This window comes from Triticum urartu, chromosome 3 (genome assembly GCF_003073215.2).
Source record: "Triticum urartu cultivar G1812 chromosome 3, Tu2.1, whole genome shotgun sequence".
NCBI lineage: Eukaryota > Viridiplantae > Streptophyta > Magnoliopsida > Poales > Poaceae > Triticum > Triticum urartu.
The window spans coordinates 616,788,784-616,808,742 of NC_053024.1; the positions used below are offsets into that span (position 1 = coordinate 616,788,784).

The 19,959-nt window shown below is 46.2% G+C and overlaps 2 protein-coding genes across 2 annotated transcripts; both read right to left on the reverse strand.

Moving 5' to 3' along the window:
• Nucleotides 1-267: 267 nt before the first annotated feature.
• On the reverse strand, nt 268-1,149 carry LOC125548860 (protein BOLA2). The gene is made up of 3 exons (XM_048712388.1): nt 928-1,149; nt 799-821; nt 268-686 (listed from the first exon to the last, which is right to left on the reverse strand). Exons 1-3 carry the CDS (start codon nt 988-990, stop codon nt 479-481), a joined length of 294 nt encoding a protein of 97 aa, XP_048568345.1. The 5' UTR covers nt 991-1,149; the 3' UTR covers nt 268-478.
• Nucleotides 1,150-3,595: 2,446 nt separating this feature from the next.
• Nucleotides 3,596-5,641, reverse strand: LOC125545374 (sm-like protein LSM3A). Its single transcript, XM_048709293.1, has 3 exons — nt 5,368-5,641; nt 4,506-4,601; nt 3,596-3,919 (listed from the first exon to the last, which is right to left on the reverse strand). The coding sequence occupies exons 1-3, from the start codon at nt 5,485-5,487 to the stop codon at nt 3,839-3,841; spliced, it is 297 nt and encodes a 98-aa protein (XP_048565250.1). The 5' UTR covers nt 5,488-5,641; the 3' UTR covers nt 3,596-3,838.
• Between the last annotated feature and the right edge of the window lie 14,318 nt (nt 5,642-19,959).

A 19,959-nucleotide genomic window follows, 5' to 3' on the forward strand; every position in this document is an offset into this window, starting at 1 on the left:
CTACAAACCAAAGGAAGCCTCAAACTGACAGCACGAACCTCATACACTTATATAGGCTGACAAAACAGTCTGGATCAATTGTCATCGGAATCCCTGAATTACAGCTAGTATGCAAGACAGCAAAGGGAAACAAACCAATTTGCAGCAATAAAAAGAAAGCCATCACATTCAACAGAAGCAAATCGACCAAAGAAGAAACTGAACTGCAAACCGCGCATACCACAGAAACTCAGGAACATGTCGCCACACAATGTCAGGCCAACACGGTTAGAGCAGAAGCACTATAAATCATCACAATCACATAGACAAAACGAAGCAAAATCTTAATCAGCCAGGCATGGCGCCACTGCAAAGTCTCGATTCCGCAGACGCATCTTGCTACATTATTCATTCAAGCAGAGTAGTGTATGATGCGAGTTCCCAACATCCAACAGCGCATGTGTTGTGGTTTCAGTACTAGTGCTTCATTCAGAGCAAGTCAGGCCTGCTGCGACTTGTCGGCGGCGGCGGCCGGCTCCGGCTGGGGCTTGGGCTGGGCCTGCGCGGGGGTGAGCGCCTTGATGGAGACGGCGTGGATCTCGGCCATGAGCGGCGCCAGCGCGGTGTTGACCATCCGGTGGCGCTCCAGCAGCCGCTTCCCCTCGAACTTGCCCGACACCACCTCGATCTCGTAGCTCGCGCCGCACCTTCGCACCAATCACAATCCCATCAATCAATCAAGACCACCAATCGAACGAACAAGCTTACAGGGGAGGAAAAGAGTAGTAGAAGTTTCGGGAGATCGCGTGGGCTGCTTACCCGCCGGATGTATCGGTGACCACCTGAAATCGGAGGAAAAACACACGGGTTAGGTTAGGGTTTAAGGCGGAGACGGGCCATGGGCGGGCTGGCGGGAGGGGTTTGGAGAGAGAGGGGAGGGAGGCTTACGAGGTGGGTGGGGCTGACCGCGGCGGCGACGGCGGCCTCCACGTCCTCCTTGGTCACGCCCATGGCTGCTCTGTTCGCGATTGCCTCCTCTTCGCCCTCTCTTCTCGGTCTCTCTGTTCCGGCGGAGCCAAGGCAAACAAGGAAGACTTCCCGATTGCCCGTGTCTTCCTCCTATCAACTTATCCCACTTGCCCAGGAGAATATTTCGGATGCTGTGGTCTCGGAGTCACGAATTTGCCCGTCACGATGTTCTTCCTCAAGTCGTAGTGGGCCGGGAATCGAATATTTGGTGGGTTTTCTTTCCTATATATGACAAGGGGATTCTATTTCTCCGTTCCTATTTAACATCGCAGCTGAATATTTGTCCAAAATGGTGCGTCAAGCACAGAAACATGGACTGATTACTGGGCTAGCCCCTGAATTAGTGGAAAATGGCGTGGCTATATTACAATATGCTGATGATACGGTGATTTGCATCAAGCATGACCCTGAGAAAGCCCTAAATATGAAAATACTGCTCTATATGTTTGAGCTAATGTCAGGATTGAAAATCAACTTCCAGAAAAGTGAATTTTGTGTGTTGGAGGGGACGATCTTTTTTTTAAGACACAATTGTTTTTTATGCCTTTTTTAGAATTATTTTTTTATACCTAGGAGCACGTGTACAGACGGGCTCTTGCAGAGCCCACTCCTTGACTTTGTCAATGTCTCTCTCTCCTCCACATAAGGAGTACTACTTGTTATGCATGCATGCGGCGGGCAGCTGGCGTCTTGAGGGGCCAGGGCGGTGAGAGCGGGCTCCGGAAGCGGTCCGGACTCCAGCATGACCCACCTCACATTATCATCATATATTTCTTGGAGTCCGTGCGCGGCGGGCGGATGTGAGTCCGGTTTAGGGAGCAATGCTTCCTCTGGAGATAGACTAACCCTGCTCAATGCTAATATCTCAAGCATTGCTTTTTACTACATGTCCATGTTTTTGCTTTCAAAGACCACGATTGCGAGACTGGATAAACACAGAAAGAGATTTTTTCAAGTCACTAAAAACAAAAAAAATACTATTTGGTCAAATGGACCAGGATATGTCGATCTAAAAACAAAGGGGGGTTGGGAGTTAAAGACTTGCATAAACAGAACTTGAGTTTGCTCACCAAATGGTGGTGGAAACTGGAGACCAAAAGTGGTTTATGGCAGGATATTATTAAGGCTAGATATCTTTGTAGAGATACTATTGCCTCGGTTAAAGGGAAAATCAGTGACTCCCCATGCCGGAAGGCGATAATGAAAGTGAAAGATCTTTATATGGCAGGTAGGCGTGTGGTGATCCATTCTGGCAATATTGCTAGGCTTTGGATGGATCCTGTTGGGGATCAATTGCCATTTCGTGAACAATTCCCCAGATTGTTCTCTATATGCAATTTATCCTGACTGTACTGTCAACTCTTGCTTAGCGGCTGATCCCCTGTCGTTCTTCTGAGGAAGACTAAATCATGAAATGGGGGAGCAGTGGCATCAGATGGTGGATGCAGTTAGTAAATCTTGCACTTCTAGTGAAGGTGACAAAATCAAATGGGGGTTGGGTTCTAAAACCTACTTCACTACTCGATCGGTTTATACTATTCTGGAGAGACATTTTTCGGGTTGTGACTATAACTGGATTTGGAAAGCGAGTATACCTCTGAAGATCCAAATCTTTATGTGACAATTGTCGCAAAATGCAATCTTAACCAGAGATGTGATGAAGCACAGGGGGTGGAAAAAAGACCCTAAATGCTCCTTTTGTGCTGCAAAAGAAACATCTCAACATCTCTTTTTTACCTGCCCAGTGGCCAGGGTAACTTGGAGAGCGGTGGCTTGTATGTTTGGGACTGATCTATGCCTAAACAGCCTGTGGCAAACATATTTGTGGTGTTATTCTTTCTTCCCAAAAGGGGAAATATTCTATACAGTGGGCATTGCTGCCATATGCTAGGCGATCTGGACGTGTCGCAACAGAGCTACTTTTGAGTTTATTCCTCTCATAAACCCATTTGAATGCACTTTCTCTACTTGTGCTTTTCTTTGTTACTGGGCAAGGCTGATGAAACAGAAAAAAATGCGGAGGACCTGGGGACTGGAGCGAACATGCTGAAGAGCAATGCCTCAAGATTGATGCAGATCTGTGCCGCGGCGCACTAGGAGGATGGGGCTTACTGAAGATCAATCCAAGGAGTGAAGTCTGCTGCTATGTAGGAAGGGATGCCGCTTTGCTGGTTGTGTGTGGGTTTTGTGCCTAAGCCTTTTGTCCTTGGCTCTTAATACTATACTGTTTGTTGGTTTTTGGTTGATGATGTGATGTGGGTGTTGTCAGGTTTTCGCCCCATAGTGAGTTATCTCGATGACGCTTTCCCCTTTCCTGCCCTTTCTCTGGACATTTGATGTATTTCCGTTATGTCGCACTAATGAAAAGGGGTAATGCCCGGTTTAAAAAAAAAAAGGCTTCACCGACTCAAAAAAGCATTCAGGCAACACCGTGCTTGGCGCAGTGGAGAAGATTTTACAAACCTCTGCACCAAATCTATTTTCTTCCGATAATAATGTTACAAACCTCTGCACCAAGTCTATTTTCTTCCGATAATAATGTTACGCATACACGCTTGTTGGGGATAGGATTCGGAGCAGAACATAATTGCACGAGACCACATATTAATCAAAAACAATATTAGTCTGACATGACATAGAAGAAACTGGCACCTCAGTAGATGACTCCAAACACAAGGGAGTTGTTACACAAATTGTATCATCTCAGGCTAAAACCCTACAGTCCAACAGTGATACTGCAGCAGATGACAGACAGACCAATGCCATCTGCTGACCAAACGCGCGCCACTCATAGTCTACCATCAGCAGGATCCCCTTCCAACTTCATGGTTCACGCCGTTCGCAGAGGCGGAGAGACCAATATGACACCATCGCCTCGGACAAAAAGGAAGGGGATGGTACGCCTGGTTGTCTGCAAAAGGTTCAATGTTTAAAAGGGTTAGTATATCAACATCGTCATGATGCATTTCGAAGATAAGCTTTTCTTGTAGAATTAGATTTCTCCAGAAACAAGTCATTATGTTCTTGCAGAACCAAATGTTGAAAGTAACATCACACTAGATCAGAATCATAAAGCTCCCACAATAAGAAATGATTCAAATAGGTCTATCCTCTTATGATGATTTTTTTTTTAATCAAAGGGTTTCCCCCCTGCCTCAACTTTTTATTAAAAAGCAACAGTTTACAAACTCCTCTTATGATGATCAAATGGATAAGAATGCCAGAAATACATGACATACTGACAATCCATGAGAAAAATGGGTGAAACGATGTTTTAGCGTGTGTTAGGTAGTCATCCCCTCACTGCCCAAGGGACTCCATACATTCCCAAAACACACACATATTGAACAAGATAATACTCAAGTTTTTCATTAGAATGCAGCAATTAACATGTTTCATCAATGGTAAACTGTGTTGGAAACAATCACAGCATACCTCCGAAAATGTTGGTTTACGAGTATACATCGACATTGAGAGCATAAGGTCAAACAACTTACTCGCACAATTTCTTCATATGTTTCATCGTCGATCTCAACAGTTGTTACAATCTCCTCAACATCTCCAAGGATCATGTTTAAATGCTGATCATATGCCTGTGTACAAGGAAAACATCTCAGGCCTCAGCGACAACCATCCCAGCATGATTAACATGTTATGATATATATGGACCTCCGCAATCCACATGAGCAGACTGTGTGTAATTGCACTGCAGGCTAAAAACAAGCCATTGCAGCACATCATGCCATTGTGGTTTATCAATAATATGGACCTTCACAAGTCCCATGATTAGAATGTGGATACAAACGTTATAATAATTGTAGTGCAGACTGAAAACAAGTCACTACAGCATGGACAGCATGAAAAGGCGCATCATAACATTGAAGTTTATTGGTAATGTTCTCCATATAAACTAGTAAATTAAAGAACATATCACGTTCCCAGGTCATAGTTGTAAGCAGATACACCAGAAATTCATCCCATACTACCAACGAACCTGTTAGATAGCATCAAAGTTTAATGTTATTGAGATGCTTCCTTATCTTTGTCGAATCGAAAGGCATTTTTCTATTATTGCACATGAACACATTAACCTCCTAGACCGCATTGAACATGAACACATATAACCCTGGTCGCTTCGGGACGAAGCACAGCGAGCACATTTAAGTGGAAAAGGTGGGATACGACCTAACCAACAAAAATAATCTGACTAAATTGGGGGCCTAAAAGCTCCTCTCATCTCACCGGGCATACCAAATCGTCGCAGGCCAATGTTAACCAGGAATTCGTTCGGCATACATCCAACCACGGACAGCGTACAGACCACAGCAAAAAGATCGAAAGGGGATCCCGAGCGCTTACATGGAGCTTGCCGCGGAGCTCGCGGTCGGACCGGAGCTTGACGTAGATGCGCTCGTCGAGGCTGAGCCTAATCAGATCCAGCGGCTCCTTCACCGCGATCTCCTCGTCGGCCGACGCCATCGCCTCCGCCTACCGCTGCCGCTGCCGCTCCGCCGACTAAACCCTAGCTTCCGCCTACCCAATCGAACTCGCCAAGCCGCGGTAAGCGTCGGCACCGGAGAGATGCTCGCGGTTTTGGGTGGGTGGTGGATGCCGTGCTGGCCTGCTGGATCTCTGGTTTGCCGGGCCTTCCAGGGCTAGAGAAGGGGCCACGGCGCAGATATTATTACCTGGGCCTAGTAGGATTATTTGAAGCCCAAATGTTATCGCATTGGCGGCCCATTCTGGTTCTGAGCCCCTTTTATTTTTCCTTTTATTTTCGTTTACCTTTTTCATTTTCTGTTTCTTTGATTCCTGTCTTTTCCCCTGGTTTTCTGTATACGTAAATATTTTGTAAAAATTATTTTATAACACATGAACTTTTCCCCGATTACCCGAGCATTTTCTTCAAAAATAAATACTTTTAAAGCATGTGAACATTTATTTATTATTGACCATTTTAAAACATGTGATTATTTTTTTACTGATATATATGGACACTGTTTCCATGGTTTTTATTTTTAATAAATTTCTTTTGTTTTTTAATCTATTAAATATAAAACATTAGCAAAGCTTATTGGGCCGGCCTGTGTTGAAACCATGTGGGTATCAGGGAAAACAGTGGAACAAGGCGTACAATAGGAGCTCCGCACTTTTTTAGTAAAGGAGAAAAGGGTCCCAAAGGACCCCAAAACTGCATTAAACATAGAGCGGAGTTGTGTAGCAGTTTACAACATGACCCAAAAGAAAAGAAAAATAAACACAAACTAGTCCCTAACTTTATGAGTAAGACCCCGGACAGAGAAAGGGAAACACAAATGCGTCCAAATCAGCTCCCGCACAATTCCAATCTCGTCATTGTTGGGGATGAGTGCATTTTGGCGCGGGGATCTTCACGGCTCTGCCTCTAGCAACCAAGCACACAATAAGAAGAATTCATCAACACCAAACAGAAGGTGTACTACCTCTTCTCTAGCATTCGCGCGCGGGGGCAGGGGGGTGGTTCACAAGTTGGCCAGAAGAGTCGAAGGTGGACCAATGGAGGTCCACAACCAAACCGTTGCAACATGTGTTGTAGCTTCACCACAAGCACCCTTGATTAAAACCCGCAAAAAATCACCCTTGATTAAAACCCAGCAAAAGAGCACCCTTGATTAATGCACTATTTACGGCCTATGATCTTTTTTTATAAGATCTTGATCATGATATATAGTGTATATTTGGACTTGGGAAACTTGGTGGAAATTCGCAACCAAATACGTCCTTTATAGTTAGTATCGTTTGTCCATAATTTATTTGACGCTTATGATATATTTTGTTCTTTTAAAATGTTGGTTATCGTATTTCGTGTGAATTGGGCTTGCAATTTGGTAAATTTTTACAATCAAATGTGTCTTGTATGAAGAATATTGGGTTTAAGTCTTTTCAAGCTCATGTCACCACCCACTCCAACAACAACAAAAACCTTATCACGAATTACACACGCCCTTCTCTTCCCCGTTGACCATTCAAATAAAATTACTATGAAGTGCCATCCATAATCGCCTTGTCCAGGCCACATGCACACTTAGCGGTGAGCTAGTGACATCGGATAATTTTGAAGTGGAATGCATTGCATGTGAACTTTATATTTTCTTTCTTGGACTATTTGGTGCAATGCCTATTATATAAGGCATATGATTTATTTATTTATCTATAAGATCATGATCATGACATATCATGTATACTTGGACTTGGGCAATTTGGTGAAAAATGAAGATCAAATACGTCTTGCACCAACAATATATATATTTCTTTCAAGTCTTTTCAAGTCCATATCACCACCCGCTCCAACAACAAAGCAAGGAAAACCATATCACCGATTACACACGTCCTTCTCTTCCACGTCCACCATTCAAATTACTAAATAGTATGATATTTGATCTGTTCTTGAGGTGTCCTAATTATATACTTCCCACAGAAGAAAACAACCTGTCAGGCCGATCTTTGCTCCATTTTGCCACCCATCTTCGTCTCCTCTCCGTGTCGCTTCCCTCGTGTCTCGTAGCACCTTGCTTCTCGACCCTTCAAAAGTGTATTGAAAATTGAACTGCCGCTGTCCACCGGAGTTGTTTTATGCGCGCATGTAACGTCTCGAATAGACGGAATAGCCAAAGCCATGTTGACGATCCATCCACCACGATCACATCCACACGGCCTTTCTATAAGCAAACAATCACTGCAGGCACAGACGTCCTCAGCCGGAGCAGTTAGCTGCACCTCATCGACAAGCGACAGATATATATACAGATATATATGATGTAATTTGCCCCCGCCCGTTGACAATCCACTCCACTAAATTTCCATGCGTTTCCTCCAAACGACCCGTTCCTCTCATCTTCTCACCCGAAAGTTTTAAGCTTTTTATCAGCCCTCTCGCCTTCGTGATCCACTGATGCATGCCGACGTTTCGGTTAGCACTCGATGCCGCCGTTGAACGGGGCGGAAAGATGGTGGCCAGCAGCGCCGGTTGCGTCAAATCCGCCCGTCGAGTCTCGACACGAACGACAAGAACGGACGAACGTATCACTGCAAAGGCGGAGGAGTGGCGCAAAGAAACGGCTCGCAGAGCAGAGCAGGCAGGATGAGACCAACGCGTCTGTCTTTCGCTCTGACTGACGAACGGCGAGATTTGACGCGACGAGGTAAAGGTCGAGATCGAGCAAACCATATGCCCGTTCAAAAACAAGCGGCCGTTTTAGCAAGACGTCTGGTGATTTCTGACATTTTCCGCTCGATCTCTAGCTGATGACGGTCGAGGGCGTGGACTATTATGCGGGAGCGGCAGCGCCATGGTTTCATCGCCTGCGCCAGCGGTTAGTTAGGTCACGCATGGTTCGTGCGTAAGGACGACCTGGGCCGGGTTTATATTACTAGCTATCTAGCTAGTCACGTATAGTACGTAGGCAGGCGGCAGAAAATGTGTTTTAGATGGTGTAGTGGTTGGGGATGATAACGCTAATGATATCACGTGTGTCCTTGCTGGTGCTTAATCCGTCTGCCGCCAAATGCTAGCCGCTGCGCGAGCAGAGCCTATGCCATTATCTCTCACAAGTCATATCAAAACACAGACACGTAGTACGAGTTTATGTCAGGAGGAGCTCGAGTACTCAGCCGTGATCTGGCCTTGTTTATGCAATCATTTGCAGGTCACTGACAGGAACTCATCACCAAATGTATATGATGGATAGCTTCCATTATAGCCCGCCCGTGCTCCGTGGCGGCAGCCGAGCCTGATAAAGTATAGTACTACTAGTAGTGCTGCCGCTAATAATGAGAGAAAACACGAGCGAGAATGCGAGATTAATTAAGGAAAGGTGATTGGGGGTTGGCTGCTGATGGAATAAATGCGTTCGGTACTTCCTGATGACCTGAAGTGCAGTGTGGTAGTACTTCCTGATGACTTGGCTACCGAACGGAATGAACGGATTTGGGGAACAATTTTTTGAAATAAAACGAACGAATCCCGCCCGCGCGCGCGTGCGGACAAACATGGCCGGGCTGGCCGGTCGGCGTGGCCCGCCGTGACGTCGCCGGAACCTTCGCGGTGGCCGTGACACCGACGGCGACGGCGACGGCGACGGAGCCCGTGCCCCCGCCGGATTAACTGACGGCACGGGAGCGCCTGGCCGCACCGACCGGGGCGCGCGACCACCCTAGTAGCTACCGGCCTATGCTAGCTAGCTAGCCTAGCCTGCTCCCAGGCAATGCTATGTCAGGCGGCTAGGCACCTGCTTCCTGTCTGCCGCCGTTACGAGGTTCAGAATATTTGTACAGTGCGTCTCTCTCTCTCTCTCTCGTCTTGTTCTGTCACTGGCTGGAAAGCCAAAAGTTTTTCTCTTCTTTTCTGTTTTTTTACTGATCACTTCTTCTTTTGAAAGCCTTTTTTTTCTGCCGCGTTTGATTGAAGCGGCCTCTTTTACGCTTTTGCAGCGCTTTGTCCGTGCTTCGCCTCTGCACGCTAGGCATTTTAACTGATGATGAATGACCTCGCCGGCCGGAGAACGGAACGTGAGCGCACGTGATCCGGACGGCAGGGTCAAGCTGAGAGCGTGAGACGTTTTCACCGTTTCCTCTTCGCTCCCGATGCGATCTTGGCCAATGAGGCGTGTGTGTGCAACGCGATCTTGGTTGGTTGGTGAAACGCTCGCCCCGCCGTGCTCTCTGGATCAGCCTTTAGGAGGTGCTCATAAGGTAAAGTGTATGTATGTGTTTACATAGGTGAGTGTATACGCGTGTATATGAGCGTTTTCGTGTGTAAAAAGAAGCTTCGCTTTGAGTTCCATGCGCGTCTCCGAGCTCCCTGTTCTTTTTATACATAAAAATGGGAACTTAGAAAGAAAGAATCTGGTAGGCATGGTTTCGAAATGATCACAAATAGAATCTGCGAGACGTAGTTTGGAAATAATTACGGGCAGAATCGCATAGGCATGGTTTCGAAATAATTACAAACCAGAATCTGATATCCACCGTTCATTCTGCATTCCACGACGGGTGGTAGTACTGCTTCGGTCAAAGCACCATTGAGTGTCGTGGTACTCCTGCTAGGATAGGATAATGGTAGGGCACAGGGCAATCGATTGACCCAAGACCGCACTTGGTTAGTGTGAGCGCCGGTTTTTGGCGTCAGGGTACCCTATGGTATGGTTGGCCCAAAAAGGAAAAACAAAACAAGTACGTACTATACGCCTCATACCTCCATGATCTGACCTGTAATAATGTACTCGTATATAGGAGTAGAAGTACTTGGTTCCCCACTAGTAGAACTCACATATACTGCTACCTATCCAAAGTTTCACCTTCACGTAATGTTTTGTAAAGTCCACCTCCGTGGACATGGTTTTTCCAGAATGACGGTGGTGCATTATTTGCAGAATGTGCTAGAGTATAACGAATGTGTTGCATGCACTTATCTATAGGTAAAGTTCTTTTAATGACACAACAAATGTAGATAGAAATTTTTTTTTAGTCAGGAGCTCTTTTATAGTACCCATGACCATGAATTATTGAACCGGACGATGTTTTGGAGACTTAAAAAAACAAAAAACAACTACTAAAGTCAAAAATGGGGAGAAAAAACACATGCACATATGGATGTATTGTAAATACTCCCCCCGTCCCATGATATAAGAACGTTTTTGACACTACACTAGTGTGAAAAGTGTTCTTATATTATGGAACAGAGGGAGTATGTCTAAATGGATGTATTATAGATTTGTATAAAAGTTGCGTGATCCACATCTTCGCTAAACTAGCGAGCAAAGCCCAGGGATGGCGTCGAGGTTGGGATCCTTGTGGAGTTGAATAAGAAGGAAATATGCCCTAGAGGCAATAATAAAGTTATTATTTATTTCCTTATATCATGATAAATGTTTATTATTCATGCTAGAATTGTATTAACCGAAAACATAATACTTGTGTGAATACATAGACAAACAAAGTGTCACTAGTATGCCTCTACTTGACTAGCTCGTTAATCGAAGATGGTTATGTTTTCTAGCCATAAACAAAAGAGTTGTTATTTGATTAACGGGATCACATCATTAGGAGAATGATGTGATTGACATGACCCATTCCATTAGCTTAGCACCCGATCGTTTAGTATGTTGCTATTGCTTTCTTCATGACTTATACATGTTCCTATGACTATGAGATTATGCAACTCCCGTTTGCTAGAGGAACACTTTGTGTGCTACCAAACGTCACAACGTAACTAGGTGATTATAAAGGAGCTCTACAGGTGTCTCCAAAGGTACATGTTGGGTTGGCGTATTTCGAGATTAGGATTTGTCACTCCGATTGTCGGAGAGGTATCTCTGGGCCCTCTCGGTAATGCACATCACTTAAGCCTTGCAAGCATTGCAACTAATGAGTTAGTTGCGGGATGATGTATGACAGAACGAGTAAAGAGACTTGCCGGTAACGAGATTGAACTAGGTATTGAGATACCGACGATCGAATCTCGGGCAAGTAACATACCGATGACAAAGGGAACGACGTATGTTGTTATGCGGTCTGACCGATAAAGATCTTCGTAGAATATGTAGGAGCCAATATGAGCATCCAGGTTCCGCTATTGGTTATTGACCGGAGACGTGTCTCGGTCATGTCTACATTGTTCTCGAACCCGTAGGGTCCGCACGCTTAACGTTTCGATGATAGTTATATTATGAGTTTATGAGTTTTGATGTACCGAAGTTAGTTCGGAGTCCCGGATGTGATCACGGACATGATGAGGAGTCTCGAAATGGTCGAGACATAAAGATTGATATATTGGACGGCTATATTCGAACACCGGAAGTGTTCCGGGTGATTTCGGAGAAAACCGGAGAGCCGGAGGGTTACCGGAACCCCCCCCCCCCCGGAGAAGTAATGGGCCATATGGGCCTTAGTGGAGAGATAGAGGGGCAGCCAAAGGTGGGCCGCGCGCCTCCTCCCCCCTGGTCCGAATTGGACTAGGAGAGGGGGGGCGGCGCCCCCTTTTCCCTCTCCCTCCCCACTTCCTTCCCCCTCCTAGTAGGAGTCCTACTCCTACTAGGAGGAGGACTCCTTGGCGCGCCTATAGGGCCGGCCGGCCTCCTCCCCTTGCTCCTTTATATACGGGGGCAGGGGGCACCCCTAGACACACAAGTTGATCCACGTGATCATATTCTTAGCCGTGTGCGGTGCCCCCTTCCACCATAGTCCTCGATAATATTGTAGCGGTGCTTAGGCGAAGCCCTGCGACGGTAGTACATCAAGATCGTCACCACGCCATCGTGCTGACGGAACTCTTCCCCGACACTTTGCTGGATCGGAGTCCGGGGATCGTCATCGAGCTGAACGTGTGCTAAAACTCGGAGGTGCCGTAGTTTCGGTGCTTGATCGGTCGGGCCGTGAAGACGTACGACTACATCAACCGCGTTGTGCTAATGCTTCCGCTGTCGGTCTAAAAGGGTACGTAGATCACACTCTCCCCTCTCGTTGCTATGCATCACCATGATCTTGCGTGTGCGTAGGAATTTTTTTGAAATTACTATGTTCCCCAACAGAACCAACACGTGTTCACGAAGAAGCGCTGCATCCATGATAACTTCATGATGGTGCCGCATACGGCTAGGTACCTTCACATGCCCAATGAACCCCACTTGATGCTTAAGTTGGACATCATGCACGCCATGACTGGCGCACCTTTTCGAGGTGCTCCGCTTTGGTAGGGTTCAGCCTGCATTTCCGCATTGGGCCGCCATATATCGACGAGCAGCACATGAGTGTTATTGAATGGGGCTGGGACCCGGTGGCATGGTATCAAAGGCCTTGGGCAAGTCGACCCATCAATACCCATGTCTTTGTGTTGGTAATCGACACGCTGAACCAGCTCTTAGCTCAGGCAAGCTGACGGTGTCCTAGACCAGGTGGTACTAACCTAGTCGGCCCGTGGTCCTCGGGTTGGGCCAGTCGGCCACATTCCCATTAAGGTGGACTCCAGAAGCTACACGCGAGGAACATAATCAAGACTACATCTGCCGAAGACTTGACATACACTCCAAGATATCTCCTGCCGCCTCCTTATGCGTCCTAGATACCGACCATGTAACCCTAGATGCCCCCTACTTGGTGTGTATATAAGCCAAAGGGTTTAGCCCGTAGAGGAAACCGAATCACAATTACATTCACCTAGCCCTAGGGTTAGAACACAACTTACGATCCCGAGGTAGATCAAGTTTGTACTCGATACATCTCCGTCAATATAAACAAGAGCAGGGCATAGGGTTTTACCTCCATCAAGAGAGCCCGAACCTGGGTAAATATTATCTCCCTTGTTCCTGTTACCATCTGTCCGAGATCCACAGCTCGGGACCCTCTACCCCGAGGTCTGCCGGTTTTCACACCGACACAAGCGAGCTCAGGGTGTTGTAGCGCGTGACCGCATGGACTTGTTGGGTAGTGTCTCGCTTTACACGGATGACACCGTCCTATTTTGCCACCTAAATAGTGGGTATACATGCAATCCACGGCCTTATTGCATTATTCGTCAGGTATTGCTAAGTGCTTGGTGACTCCCATCGGTTGCTCATGAGATGATAATGGTTATGGGCTGCCACCTTGCTTCCTTCCCAATCCTTCTCACCGCATGAAAGTCGTCCCGCGAGGCCCTCTAGTTCCTCGTCAATCGGATCCCAAACCGACTTCCTACTTGGAAGGCGTCCATGATGACTGAGGTTGACTCTTGTCAAGTTGGTCGTCCAACGTTGGTGGTCATGTGCGCCAAGAAATGGGCCATGAAGCAAATTGATAAGATCCTTTGAAGGTTCCTCTAGATGATCAGAGCACCTACTGAAAGAACATGCGGTGCCCCCATGTTTGGTTTTGGTAATTGATGACAATCTCGATGGACTAATGGTTGCCTTGAGTTATATTTGAAGGTTTTGTCCATAGGCTTTTCTTGGAGTACATGTGTTGGTTTCAAGGAGAGTTTGTGTCGACCAAGGTGTTATTCAAGGAATTATCCAAAGATTGGTCATGTGAGAGTTGAGCTTATTGCAAGCATGTCTTGAAGAAGAAGATTGTGTGATCATTCATGTCTACCTTCAAGACATCATCCAAATGAATAGAATTGGAAAGGTTCAAGGCTGATCAAGACTAAGTCAAGAGTGAATCAAGTTGATCAACTCACAAAGCACAGAAGATGTACCGAGAGGGATCAAGTGATCCCATTGTATGGTAAGCATTGTCAATTATGCTTTGTGTACTAACCCATGGTCTGTTGGAAATATGCCCTAGAGGCAATAATAAAAGGATTATTATTATATTTCCTTGTTCATGATAATTGTCTTTTATTCATGCTATAATTGTGTTATCCGGAAATCGTAATACATGTGTGAATACATAGACACCAACATGTCCCTAGTAAGCCTCTAGTTAACTAGCTCGTTGATCAACAGATAGTCATGGTTTCCTGACTATGGACATTGGATGTCATTGATGATGAGATCACATCATTAGGAGAATGATGTGATGGACAAGACCCAATCCTAAACATAGCACAAGATCGTATAGTTCGTTTGCTAGAGTTTTTCCAATGTCAAGTATCTTTTCCTTAGACCATGAGATCGTGTAACTCCCGGATACCGTAGGAGTGCTTTGGGTGTACCAAACGTCACAACGTAACTGGGTGACTATAAAGGTATACTACGGGTATCTCCGAAAGTGTCTGTTGGGTTGACACGGATCAAGACTGGGATTTGTCACTCCATATGACGGAGAGGTATCTCTGGGCCCACTCGGTAATGCATCATCATAATGAGCTCAAAGTGACCAAGTGTCTGGTCACGGGATCATGCATTACGGTACGAGTAAAGTGACTTGCCGGTAACGAGATTGAACGAGGTATTGGGATACCGATGATCGAATCTCGCGCAAGTAACGTACCGATTGACAAAGGGAATTGTATACGGGGTTGCTTGAATCCTCGACATCGTGGTTCATCCGATGAGATCATCGAGGAGCATGTGGGAGCCAACATGGGTATCCAGATCCCGTTGTTGGTTATTGACTGGAGAGTCGTCTCGGTCATGTCTACATGTCTCCCGAACCCGTAGGGTCTACACACTTAAGGTTCGGTGACGCTAGGGTTGTAGAGATATGAGTATGCAGTAACCCGAAAGTTGTTAGGAGTCCCGGATGAGATCCCGGACGTCACGAGGAGTTCCGAAATGGTCCGGAGGTGAAGAATTATATATAGGAAGTGCAGTTTCGGCCACCAGGAGAGTTTCGGGGGTCAACGGTATTGTACCGGGACCATCGGAAGGGTCCCGGGGGTCCACCGGGTGGGGCCACCCATCCCGGAGGGCCCCATGGGCTGAAGTGGGGAGGGAACCAGCCCATAGTGGGCTGGTGCGCCCCCCCTTGGGCCCCCATGCGCCTAGGGTTGGGAACCCTAGGGGAGGGGGCGCCTCCACTTGCCTTGGGGGGCACTCCACCCCCTTGGCCGCCGCCATCTCCTAGGGCCGGCGCACCCCCTAGGGGGCCTATATAAAGGGGAGGGGGAAGGGAGGGCAGCCGCACCCTGAAGCCTTGGCGCCTCCCTCTCCCCTGCTACACCTCTCCCTCTCGCAGAAGCTCGGCGAAGCCCTGCTGCGGTGACTGCTGCATCCACCACCACGCCGTCGTGCTGCTGGATCTTCATCAACCTCTCCTTCCCCCTTGCTGGATCAAGAAGGAGGAGACATCACGCTGACCGTACATGTGTTGAACGTGGAGGTGCCGTCCGTTCGGCGCTAGGATCTCCGGTGATTTGGATCACGACGAGTACGACTCCCTCATCCCCGTTCTTTGAACGCTTCCGCTCGCGATATACAAAGGTATGTAGATGCATCCGATCACTCGTTGCTAGATGAACTCATAGATGGATCTTGGTGAAAACGTAGGAAATTTTTTTGTTTTCTGCAACGTTCCCCAACAGTGGCATCATGAGCTAGGTCTATGCGTAGTTCTCTTTGCACGAGTAGAACACAATTTGTTGTGGGCGTAGATGTTGTCAACTTTCTTGCCGCTACTAGTCTTATTTTGCTTCAGCGGTATTGTGGGATGAAGCGGCCCGGACCAACCTTACACGTATGCTTACGTGAGACCGGTTCCACCGACTGACATGCACTAGTTGCATAAGGTGGCTGGCGGGTGTCTGTCTCTCCCACTTTAGTTGGAGCGGATTCGACGAAAAGGGTCCTTATGAAGGGTAAATAGAAGTTGACAAATCACGTTGTGGCTTTAACATAGGTAAGAAAACGTTCTTGCTAGAACCCTCTTGCAGCCACGTAAAACTTGCAACAACAATTAGAGGACGTCTAACTTGTTTTTGCAGCAAGTGTTTTGTGATGTGATATGGCCAAAGTTGTGATGAATGATGAATGATATATGTGATGTATGAGATCATGTTCTTGTAATAGGAATCACGACTTGCATGTCGATGAGTATGAAAACCAGCAGGAGCCATAGGAGTTGTCTTTTTTTGTATGACCTGCGTGTCATTGAGAAACGCCATGTAAATTACTTTACTTTATTGCTAAACGTGTTAGCCATAGTAGTAGAAGTAATATTTGGCGAGCAACTTCATGGAGACACGATGATGGAGATCATGATGATGGAGATCATGGTGTCATGCCGGTGACAAGATGATCATGGAGCCCCAAGATGGAGATCACAGGAGCTATATGATATTGGCCATATCATGTCACTATTATTCGATTGCATGAGTTGTTTATCATGTTTTTGCATCTTGTTTACTTAGAACGACGGTAGTAAATAAGATGATCCCTCATAGTAATTTCAAGAAAGTGTTTCCCCTAACTGTGCGCCGTTGCGACAGTTCGTTGTTTCGAAGCACCACGTGATGATCGGGTGTGATAGATTCCAACGTTCACATACAACGGGTGTAAGACAGATTTACACATGCAAACACTTAGGTTGACTTGACGAGCCTAGCATGTACAGACATGGCCTCGGAACACAGAAGACCGAAAGGTCGAGCATGAGTCGTATAGAAGATACGATCAACATGAAGATGTTCGCCGATGTTGACTAGTCCGTCTCACGTGATGATCGGACACGGCCTAGTTAACTCGGATCATGTTATACTTAGATGACTGGAGGGATGTCTATCTGAGTGGGAGTTCATTGAATAATTTGATTTAGATGAACTTGATTATCATGAACTTAGTCTAAAATCTTTACAACATGTATTGTAGATCAAATGGCCAACATTGTCCTCAATTTCAATGCGTTCCTAGAGAAAACCAAGCTGAAAGACGATGGCAGCAACTATACGGACTGGGTCCGGAACCTGAGGATCATCCTCATAGCTGCCAAGAAAGATTATGTCCTACAAGCACCGCTAGGTGAAGCACCTGCTCTCCCTGCAGAACAAGACGTTATGAACGCTTGGCAGACACGTACCGATGATTACTTCCTCGTTCAGTGCGGCATGCTTTACAGCTTAGAGCCGGGGCTCCAAAAGCGTTTTGAGAGACACGGAGCATATGAGATGTTCGAAGAGCTGAAAATGGTTTTTCAAGCTCATGCCCGGGTCGAGAGATACGAAGTCTCCAACAAGTTCTTCAGCTGTAAGATGGAGGAAAACAGTTCTGTCAGTGAGCACATACTCACTATGTCTGGGTTACATAACCGCTTGACTCAGCTGTGAGTTAATCTCCCGAATGACGCGGTCATTGACAGAATCCTTCAGTCGCTTCCACCGAGCTACAAGAGCTTTGTGATGAACTTCAATATGCAGGGGATGGAAAAGACCATTCCTGAAGTATTTGCAATGCTGAAATCAGTAGAGGTAGAAGTCAAAAAGAAACATCAAGTGTTGATGGTGACTAAACCACTAAGTTCAAGAAAGGCAAGGGTAAGAAGAACTTCAAGAAGGACGGCAAGGGAGTTGCCGCGCCCGGCAAGCAAACTGCCGGGAAGAAGCCAAAGAATGGACCCAAGCCCGAGACTGAGTGTTTTTATTGCAAGGGAAGTGGTCACTGGAAGCGGAACTGCCCCAAATACTTAGCGGACAAGAAGGCCGGCATCACAAAGGTATATGTGATATACATGTAATTGATGTGTACCTTACCAGTACTCGTAGTAGCTCCTGGGTATTTGATACCGGTGCGGTTGCTCACATTTGTAACTCAAAGCAGGAGCTACGGAATAAGCGGAGACTGGCGAAGGATGAGGTGACGATGCGCGCTGGGAATGGTTCCAAGGTCGATGTGATCGCCGTCGGCACGCTACCTCTACATTTACCTACGGGATTAGTTTTAAACCTCAATAATTGTTATTTAGTGCCAGCTTTGAGCATGAACATTGTATCAGGATCTCGTTTAATATGAGATGGCTACTCATTTAAATCCGAGAATATGGTTGTTCTATTTATATGAGAGATATGTTTTATGGTCATGCTCCGATGGTGAATGGTTTATTCTTAATGAATCTCGAGCGTAATGCTAGACATATTCATAGTGTGAATACCAAAAGATGTAGGGTTGATAATGATAGTCCCACATACTTGTGGCACTGCCGCCTTGGTCACATAGGTGTCAAACGCATGAAGAAGCTCCATGCAGATGGACTTTTAGAGTCTCTTGATTACGAATCATTTGACACGTGCGAACCATGCCTCATGGGTAAAATGACCAAGACTCCGTTCTCAGGAACAATGGAGCGAGCAACCAACTTATTGGAAATCATACATACTGATGTGTGCGGTCCAATGAGTGTTGAGGCTCGTGGTGGTTATCGTTATGTTCTCACACTCACTGATGACTTGAGTAGATATGGGTATGTCTACTTAATGAAACACAAGTCTGAGACCTTTGAAAGGTTCAAGGAATTTCAGAGTGAGGTTGAGAATCAACGTGACAGGAAAATCAAGTTCCTGCGATCAGATCATGGAGGAGAATACTTGAGTCACGAATTTCGCACACACTTAAGAAAATGTGGAATAGTTTCACAACTCACGCCGCCTGGAACACCTCAGCGTAATGGTGTGTCCGAACGTCGTAATCGCACTCTATTAGATATGGTGCGATCTATGATGTCTCTTACCGATTTACCGCTATCATTTTGGGGCTATGCTTTAGAGACTGCCGCATTCACTTTAAATAGGGCTCCGTCGAAATCCGTTGAGACGACACCGTATGAATTATGGTTTGGGAAGAAACCTAAGCTGTCGTTTCTAAAAGTTTGGGGATGCGATGCTTATGTCAAGAAACTTCAACCTGAAAAGCTCGAACCCAAGTCGGAAAAATGCGTCTTCATAGGATACCCTAAAGAAACTATTGGGTATACCTTCTACCTCAGATCCGAAGGCAAGATCTTTGTTGCCAAGAATGGATCCTTTCTAGATAAAGAGTTTCTCTCGAAAGAAGTAAGTGGGAGGAAAGTAGAACTTGATGAAGTATTACCTCTTGAACCAGAAAATGGCGCAATTTAAGAAAATGTTCCTGAGGTGCCTGCACCGACTAGAGAGGAAGTTAATGATGATGATCATGAAACTTCAGATCAAGTTGCTACTGAACTTCGTAGGTCCACAAGGACACGTTCCGCACCAGAGTGGTACGGCAACCCTGTCTTGGAAATCATGTTGTTAGACAACGGTGAACCTTCGAACTATGAAGAAGCGATGGCGGGCCCGGATTCCGACAAATGGCTGGAAGCCATGAAATCCGAGATAGGATCCATGTATGAAAACGAAGTATGGACTTTGACTGACTTGCCCGTTGAGCGGCGAGCCATAGAAAATAAATGGATCTTTAAGAAGAAGACATACGCAGATGGTAATGTTACCATCTATAAAGCTCGACTTGTCGCTAAGGGTTATCGGGAAGTTCAAGGGGTTGACTACGATGAGACTTTCTCACCGGTAGCGAAGCTGAAGTCCGT

Excerpts from the sequence above, each read along its gene's own strand:
- LOC125545374 (XM_048709293.1), bottom strand. The coding sequence starts at position 5,487 with ATGGCGTCGGCCGACGAGGAGATCGCGGTGAAGGAGCCGCTGGATCTG. Across the intron at positions 4,602-5,367 it reads AGCTCCGCGGCAAGCTCCAT|GCATATGATCAGCATTTAAA; the intron begins GTAAGCGCTCGG and ends CCTTGTACACAG. Across the intron at positions 3,920-4,505 it reads CATATGAAGAAATTGTGCGA|ACAACCAGGCGTACCATCCC; the intron begins GTAAGTTGTTTG and ends AACCTTTTGCAG.
- LOC125548860 (XM_048712388.1), bottom strand. The coding sequence starts at position 990 with ATGGGCGTGACCAAGGAGGACGTGGAGGCCGCCGTCGCCGCCGCGGTC. Across the intron at positions 822-927 it reads CGGTCAGCCCCACCCACCTC|GTGGTCACCGATACATCCGG; the intron begins GTAAGCCTCCCT and ends CTCCGATTTCAG. Across the intron at positions 687-798 it reads GTCACCGATACATCCGGCGG|GTGCGGCGCGAGCTACGAGA; the intron begins GTAAGCAGCCCA and ends ATTGGTGCGAAG.